General features: G+C 48.1%; 1 protein-coding gene across 1 annotated transcript in view; it reads right to left on the bottom strand.

Moving 5' to 3' along the window:
- Nucleotides 1-5979, bottom strand: part of CXXC4 (CXXC finger protein 4) — a 19805-nt gene extending 13826 nt beyond the window's left edge. The window contains exon 1 of the mRNA XM_012655113.1: nucleotides 4981-5979. Within this exon, the coding sequence (XP_012510567.1) occupies nucleotides 4981-5979 (999 nt within the window). The remainder of the gene's footprint in view (nucleotides 1-4980) is intronic.
- Nucleotides 5980-9165: the final 3186 nt, after the last annotated feature.

Below are 9165 nucleotides of genomic sequence, written 5' to 3'. Positions count from 1 at the left end.
CTTTATTTTACTATTCCTAATTGCCATCTAAAAGATTACTTAGAACTTACATGATGTTTGGATGGGTGAAGGTATTGTTTTCATTTTGGAATTATTAAAAACGTATGCTTCTTTTAACAATATTTTTTAATTAACAGATAAAATTGTATGTATTTATTGTGTATAACATTATCAAATGTTTTAAAGTGTATAAAAACAACTCCCTTGTATTAAACCTAGCGATAGAAAATGAATCTCACTGGACTGGTATTACATTTGATGCCTTGGCCACAAATCTGTTTTGTGGCTTCAGTCTGAACTTTTCTGAGCTTTTTTTCTTATCATTTATAAAATTCAAAATCTGTTTCCTGCATTCTTTCTATGTTACATTCTAACGCTAATATGCTGTCATTTTTTTTTTTGAATTTTATTGAAAAAACTCCTCTTTCCTCTTTATAGTCAATTATATATTTGCATTTTTGGATTAAAACAAAAATTTATATTTTTCTACTGGCATGTTTTTAATTCTTGAAACTAAAAATTGAAAACCCATTTTTAAATTATGACATAAAATGACAAACTGGTGGATGTTTCCATCTAAGACATGAAACATTTATATTTTATCCATAAATTTTTTTAAAGCCACCAAATTTCGAAAACTTATCACATGTTCGATTATTGACTTATGTCACTACTGAGCTCTACAGGCTCTGTCTGAGTGACACACCTGTTTTATGCCCGGTCTGCAAATGAATTTCCTCAGGAGGCAGGTGCCATCTCCCTGCACAAACCGCAGACAGTGCTTTGTCCAGAATTTGACAATTGCCATTTATATGGTTGGGCTCTTAGAATTTAATAGCGTATATACTATGTCCTTCCTCCTCCAAAACACTTCGGAAGCAAGTTACCACATTTGGGACGGTATCTGGATATTTTCCACCAAATCCTTTAGAAGCTCACCCTAACTTGTGGGAAAATTATTGCTGGCCTGTACCATCAGCAGACAAATATTTAAGAGAGAGAAAAGAAACGAGAGACATGGAGTGGTTCTTTTCCTTAATTTTCCAGTTTCTCAATGTCTTCACTATAACCTACCCTCTCCAGCCGCTCCTCCAGCTCACCCAACCCCTGGGAGGTGGCGTGCATGTGTGACTTGCAGCAAAGAGAGCCAAGAGTGGGGGCAGGGAACCCCCCGGAGGCGCCGCTGACTAATGTGATTCCATAAATCAACTAATGGGAGAGAAACCAGATCTGTGTGGTCTCTAATGCTGTCCCACAGAGATCAATCATGTCACCTGAACAATGTTCAGGTGACTAAGGGGCTGGGGTTGCCCACGGGACAACTTTATCCCTTGGGCCATATCAGATTGGGATATTTTAAAAAGTTACATTTTAGCATCAGAAATGTAAGAGCTGTGAATAAAAAAAACTGAAGGATTACTTCTGCAAGAGACAAAGTGTTGTTATATATCTTATTATCATAAGGATCTCCTATATAATCCCACGTCTCTTAAAATATCCAGGCATTTAACACTGATCATTTAGAATACAAGTTTTTAAAATAGGTTTTGTCACACAAGGGGCATGCAGCGTTGGCAATGACGGCTTGGAACAATTAGTGGCTATTTTTAATAGAGCAATAGAATAAATACACAGTGCCATATGCAAACATACGGTGCAAGATATAGAAAAATGAAATGCTTTACGTGCATTATCACACTGATTATTATCAAGGGGTGATTTTATAAACATTTTTCTAGCATGGAGATGCTTTTAAAGTGAGACTAAGCATAAAAATGTATTATAGAAACAACTAAAGCAGTTTTAAAAGGAATGCTAGAGGGGAGGCTTTAGAAAACCGTGGGTGAGCATCGCACACGTCCACGTGAGTCTGTCTTAATTTCAGTTCACTCACCCGAAAAAATCTGATTACGCCTCCAGCCTTTGGGATGAGGACAAGTCAAAGGGAAGAAGGACACAGGAGGCGTGAAGTGACAAATAAGAATATATGTTACGATTATGATCATGATGTTCACGGATGCTCGTCATTCAAAGCCAACAAATATTAGCTGCAAAGTTTACACCCGAAAGGCACAGGTCCTAGCCACAATGAATCACCAAATCACTACGCTCGGCCAGGAGTCCAAGCAATCTCTAAAACGTTTCCTCAGAGGATGGTGGACCAAATCAGGAGGGAAGCCAGGTCAGCAGGGGGACTTTCCACCTCCATCCAACCCCTGCTCCAGCCTTGGTTAGCGACGTCAGCCCGGCTGGCTTCCCACAACCATAACCGTGAGGTTACCGTGGGTTTACGGCAGTCATACTGCCATTGCCTTTTTTAATGACCTAGATAGAATCATAGTCAATTTTAAGAACTTTTTTTTTTGTCTTTCTTTCAGGCAAACAGTGTTCCATTGACCATCCGAACCTTGATTTGCAACGCACGCTCTGATGAGGAAGGGGTCTGCGGTCAGGAAAAGATCTTGAGAGTTCTACAAAGGGAGAAATTTTCTTCTCCTTTCACACCTCATCTTCTAAAGATCAACAGAACTTCGTGCATGAGAATTTTACGAAAGAAGAAAAGGTGATTTTATGGGTTTTGTAATCAAAATAACTGAAGAATCTGAACATCGCAATGCACTTGAGGGAAAACTACCAAAAGAAAAAAGAAGGAAATTTATGAAATGTGTTTAGACTGACACATCGGCATAGAAACTTGTGCAGAAAACCTATTGGTGCTCATATCAAGCTCCTCCAGAGGGGTTATTTGCTATATAAATAAGAATTATTCCGTGGTTCCATCCACTACCTACCCACACAGTGCCATGGGTCTAACTAAACATCAGGTCTAATGCTAGAACCACATCTACAATCCTAGATACTACATTTCAACAGGAAAAATAACAGCATGTAGTCCTTATCAATTGGGCATTAGTAGGAAATTTTAATATGAACCGAATTTTAATTTCCAATGGTCCTTAAGACCCAGAGAAGTCACAAGAAATTAAATGCAGAAAATAGAACTCCAAAGCTAATACCACCTAAGAAACTATACGGATTTGCATCATAGTTGCTATTATCTTTACTTAAAGAGAGTCGCCCAAGGAAATGTAATAAATCACCGTGGAGTAAAGTTAAAGTTTCAACCAAGAGATGATTTCTCTTATTAAGAGAAATAAATGCAGTATTTCGAAGGAGCTGATCATAATCAATAATGATATCGATATAATTCTGATATTTTTGGAATCCCAAAGTGTTATCTGCTTTGATTTATACAAATAAGTTTTTTAAAAAAGTGTATTTTCTTTGTGTTTAAACCTGTAACAAAGATCTTTAATCCTTCTCTTTATCCTTTTAAAGACCACTCCTCAGTTCTTCACAGTGAAAACTCCTCTAAACAGTGCTCACAATTTTTAAAAGAATGCACAAGTATCCTTCTTCTGACACCTCATGAGAGCCACTCTCAGCCTACAATCCAGACCATGATGCTAAACCCACCGCCTACAGTTTCATGTATCTATGAACATTTAACATCTACTCTGTGAATTTTATCAAGGGACTAACTATGATTATTTGTCTGTATACCACCAAAACCGTTTACCTGTGATTTTTCACCTTTTTCCCTTTCTGTTTTGATCAGGACACCATACGAAATTTCCATCAAACATATCAATCTTTGAATTTAACATAATTAAAAGCCTAATTTCACAATGACTTTGGTGGTCGCTCACCTGTACAATGTCTGCTTTAAGGACACATAGGTAAAAGAAACTATAATTGACCATAGCAGGTATCCACCAAAACCGCAGTGGGTGCATTGAACAATTTTGCAGCCACAGAATAACGGTTACTTTGTCAAAGGCAGAGCCCCAGGGAAACGCTTTTTGTTTTTCGATAACTGGAGTCTCAGAAATCATTCATTTATGAAACTATATAAAATAACGTTTAACCAAAATCACCATTACCTGTCCTGAAATTAACCAATGGCATCCCTTTAATTAATTCTAAGTCACGCCTCCTTGAAAACTGCAGGTGGAGATCAGCTACACTCTATACTATTTCCACTTTCTCAAAAAAAACATCAGCTACGTAGAAAATACCATAGGAAACAGAAACATGCTGCCATGGTGAAGAGGAAAACTATTCTAGAAGGGGTTAGCAACTCCTCTTCTGAATCCAGGTATTTCAGCTTCAGTGATCACTGCTGCGCTTTGTTTTATGAAAACACGGGCCTGTGTGCCACAACCTGTGTCTTCACTATTCTACCCGGGCCACTCCTGGGTCTGTTAGCCAGTGAGTGTGTACAGGATGAGTCCTCTGGGCAGAGACGCCCCCTCTTTTTTAACAAGTGGGGGGGCCTTTGAAGCCCCCAAAGGGAAGGGTTGAGCATATTGAGTGAGAAACTTCTGATTCTTCAAGCCAATTGCACTATTTCCCCAACAGAGGTGCAAGGGTGGGGGGGGCGCCCTGCCTGGTGGGGGGCAGTGCCACGTGCAGTGCAGGTGGGGGCCCTGCTCTGCAGGGGGCGGTGCCAGGTGCAGTGTAGGGAAGCGCCCTGCCCTGCAGGGGGCGGTGCCAGGTGCAATGTAGGGGGGCGCCCTGCCTGGCTGGGGGCGGTGCCGCGTGCAGTGCAGGGGGGCGGTGCCGGGTGCAGCACAGGGGGCGGCCCTGCCTGGCAGGGGGCGGTGCCAGGTGCAGTGCAGGGGGGCGCCCTGCCCTGCAGGGGGCGGTGCCAGGTGCAATGTAGGGGGGCGCCCTGCCTGGCAGGGGGCGGTGCCGGGTGCAGTGTAGGGGGGCGCCCTGCCCTGCAGGGGGCGGTGCCGGGTGCAGCGCAGGGGGGGCGGCCGTGCCCTCCGCGCCCCCCGCGACGCCCGCTCACAGCCCGGGCGCAGCCTCCGGGAAGGCGCGCTGCACGCCGCAGCCCGCCAGCAGCCCCTGCAGCGGGGAGGGCGCGAGCAGGGACGGGGGCAGGCTCGGAAACAAGAAATCGTCCCCTCTGACCTCTAGCGAAGTGCCAGGTTTTTTCTTGAGCTCCTCGCATTTCCTAAACTTGCAGATCTGGTGTCCCGTTTTGCGGTTCCTGCAACTGCTGCAGACGCCGCAGTTGATGAGCCTCTTGCAGGGCACGCACACCCCGCAGCGCTTCCGCTTCTTCTTGGCGGGCGTGGCGGCGCCCGCGCCCCCCGAGGACGGCGCGGAGGAGGCGGCGGTGTGGCCCTGCGGGCAGTCCGCCAGGTTGGCGATCTGGAACGCGCTGTCCGAGACGGCGGCCGAGGCGGCGGCGGGCGAGTGCAGCGCCGTCATGACGATGACGCCGGGCGGCAGCGAGAGGCCGCCGAGCGCGGGCAGCGCGGGGAAGGTGCCCACGCGCTCGGGCAGGTTCATGAGCTCCGCGTCGGCCGCGCCGCACTTGAGCTTGTTCACGCACTCGCCCGCCAGCGGCCTGCAGTGCTCGGGCGACAGCGGCGACAGGAAGTTGGCGTTGGCCATCTGCAGCGCGGGCTCGGGCGCGCAGCCCGCCTTGCCCAGCCGCGGGGCGTCGCCGCGGGGGTGCGCGCCCGTCCTGCCGCCGCCCGCGGGGGGCGCGGCGGGGGCGGGCGCGGCGGCGGCGGCGGAGGAAGAGGAGGAGGAGGAGGAGGAGGGCTTCCGGCCCCCCCCGCCCCCGCCGCCGCCGCCGCCGCCGCTGCCCCAGAGCATGGCGGTGGCGGCGGCGGTGGCCGCGTTGTCGCAGTTCCACGGGGACATGCCGATGCGCGCGGCGGCCGCGGCGGCGGCGGCGCTGCCCGGGAAGATGGGGGTGGTGATGCGCGCGATCTTGGCCGCCTGCGGGAAGGCGCCGCCGCCGCTCTTGTAGAAGGAGCTGGCGAACGAGCGGTAGCGCTCCACCTCCGAGCTGTACTCCGCCAGGCTGCCGAGCGCGCCCTCGGGCAGGTGGCTCTCCTTGGGCAGGCCCGGCGCCTCGGGGCCCGGCCCCGGCTCCACGCAGACGTTGGTGTTCATGGTGCAGGGCGGGAGGAAGGGGTGCAGCGTGGAGGTGGGGACCGCCCGGTCCGACCCCGGGGCGGAGAGGGGGGAGGGGGCGACGGCGGCGCCGGCGGGGGCGGGGGGCGAGGCGAGGGCCGCTTCACTCCTCTCCCGGGCGCATCTCCGCAGACGGCGAATCCCCGGGCCGCGTCTTCCTCTGCATTATCCTCCGACTGTTACAACTAAAATAAAGAAAGTCATTTCCAGCGCGCTGCACGAGGAGAGAGATTAAAAATAAACACACACACAGCAGCCTCCGTCACTGCCCCACCGCAGACACCGCCGGCTCTCGCAGTCCTCCGTCGGGTCGTTTGCATGACAATCACCGAGACACGACCCCCCGCGCCCCTCCCCCCAGCGCTCCCAGCCCCCCGCCCCCTCCCTCCCGCCTCCCCGCTGCAAGCCACAGCTCCTCCCCCCTAGTCTCATCACCCTCCTGAGAAAACGCATTAATAGCCAGGGGACCCGGGGAAGGAGGGAAGCCGGGTGACAAATGCCGGAGGAAAAGGCAATTGCAGCGCTAAAGACATGCAAATCACGGGTGGGAGGGCGACGCTACCTATAAGCAGAGGGCATTTAAACGTTATGAAATGTGTGAACGAGTGCTGCCTGGGCATGCAAACGCTGGGAGCAGAAACCAGCCATGGCCCTAGGAGGGAAACGCACAGGAAATTAGCAGATGAAGTGCTGAGAAAGTCTACAATGCATGCGAGTATAAACTGTAAGCAAACACAATACCGCTGAGAGCTCAGAAACTGCCCACATACAATCTGAACTGAAGAGGCAGGGAAAGAAAGAACGACCAGCTGCCACGGTGTCCTTCTGTGTCTGCGGTCGTTAGTTTGAATCCCAGCACAGCTGGCTCTGTTAGGGTCTTAATTCAATGGGCCAAGGACAGGTCTCAATTGTACAAGCCATTTGGTGGTGAGGCTCGGGGTGGGGGGAGTAAGAGGATGGTGTTCTACTTGTTTAAAGGAGAGGAGGAAAATGATGGACTAGATAAAATTAAAGAAAAAAAAAATACAAGCAATGTCACAGGTTTTAAACCAAGCGCCTGCAGCCTCTGTAAGAATATTCCCAATCATTGCTAATGAAGATTGCTGTCTCTTCCCAAGACAAGAGGAAAGCAGGGGACTTTTAATAAAAGGATTTCTCACAATCACTGGTTTTTACATGGAGTAAAAAGGGGGAGATTTCTTAAGGCATTGTTCATCTGAAGAAATAACCACTAAAAATGATTTTCTTCTTTTGCTCTTTTTAGGAGGAAAGTTTAATGTTAACTGGGTATTTGCATTCATCTCTTTGCTTCCAGGCCATTATTATGCTTTAGGAAGAGGTATTTTAGTTGTTTATTACAGAGGGAGAAGCACATCACAGCCTTTCAAGAAGTAAAGCAAAGACATAAAGTGTATATTCACCTAAAAAACCGGTTTCTTTGTTTCCAGATTTTTTTTTTTTTTGCCAGAATATCTTTTTGTGACATCTTTGGAAGTCCACAGATTGGTCTAGAATGTGGAGTTCAGGGAATTCTTCATTGGGGGCCCAGCAGTCTCAGTCTCAAATATTCAGAGTTCAAAATGGTTATCAATTACAGTAATTATGCTTATAATTAGATTAATGAGCCATTTGTGCCCAAACTCCAAGTGCAAAAACTTCAAGACCTGCTGATGAGGTACCCTAAAAAGAGGAGTTTATGTAAACAAATCCCTATTAGGCAAAGTAAATCAAGATAAGGAACCTCACCCCAGGCTGGGTTAGAAGCTAGCAGGCATCTTTCAATCACAGCAAGTCCCTAATCACTCAGGAACCACCTCTGTGGTTTCGCATTAGGGAAAACCTCCCTTCTGAGGTCTGATGGCCATACAAAGGGTGCCCCCAAAATGCTCCTGGCTAAATATTCTTGATGCCTGGAAGGGGGCAGGGGAAGACACAGCAAGAATATGCTTATAGCTTCAGTTTCTGAGAATCACATTGTAACTGCAAGACCATAATAACTGCTACTCAGTAAAAACTAGTTATGCCAACCATGCATTAGATATCATCACCCTGAGCAGAGGGGAAAATTTCAACATTTTAGTCTTTGACCTTGTTCCAAATAAAGAAATAATTGCATGTCCCTTTTTCAGAGTCTTAGAGTGGTGTTTCCAAACAGAAGCTTTCCTTGCTTTTCTGATTGCCATCCCCTCCCCCCTCGCTACCTCAAGGTTTAATGCCACCAGAAACTGTAGAAAATGGTTATGCCCAGTATCCAGGTCATTATTGTTTAATCAATGCCTGTCTGGAGCATGAAAATAGGTACCTAACCCACAGCTATTGTTTGGATTTTATTTAAAAACAAAATAAAACACACACAAATAACTGTAGTCCTATGGCAAAGCTAAATCAGAGATCCACACTTCATGATCCTGTTTTGCCTTTACACAATGTGGCTGTACATACCTAATACCATATGTCTGGTCTACCAGAGACACAGAGATCAAAGGTCATATTTAACATTCAGGAGGAGGGGCGGGTGCCGATTAATTAATAAATTAATACAGCGACGCTTTTCATTGCTGGAGTCCAGCATTAATATCTACTTTCACAATCCCCAACGGACAGCAAACATTTAAGAGAAAAAAAAAAAAAAAAAAGCCAGAGAAAGAGAAAGAACAATCACTTACCAGTCTCTTTTTATTTGGGGAAGCCTTAGAATTTGCAGACGCTGCCAGTCTGCCTTTAATTAGTTGCACATCACCCCCTGACACAAAGAAACACAAATCCAGATGTGTCTTGGCAGCTCCCAATTACAACTTTAATACTTGTAAACAAACTGTTGGGGAGGGGGGGGGCGGATAAATAAATATGCGGATCCAAAAAAAAAAAAAAGATACCTGTAAATGGCTTTTTTTTTTCTTGTTGCAGAGAGGAGGAGGAGGAGACGGTGTGAGTGGTGGTGGGGGCGGGAGGAGGAGGAGGAGGAGGTGGGGGGGACGAGCCGGGCGTGCGTGTGTGCGGGCGCGGGGCTGTCGCCGGTGGTCTCTGCTCTCCCTGCGCGCTGCTCCCGTTCGCGTCCGGCCGCCGTGTGCGCGGGAGGGAGGGAGGGAGGGAGGGAGGGAGCGGGAGTCGCTCCCCCGCCGCCCTGCGCTGTTTGTGTGTGTGCGAGCGGCGGCGGGGGAGGGG

This window comes from Propithecus coquereli, unplaced genomic scaffold (assembly GCF_000956105.1).
Source record: "Propithecus coquereli isolate 6110/MARCELLA unplaced genomic scaffold, Pcoq_1.0 Scaffold46, whole genome shotgun sequence".
Taxonomy (NCBI): domain Eukaryota; kingdom Metazoa; phylum Chordata; class Mammalia; order Primates; family Indriidae; genus Propithecus; species Propithecus coquereli.
This window is presented reverse-complemented; position numbering and strand designations above follow the sequence as displayed.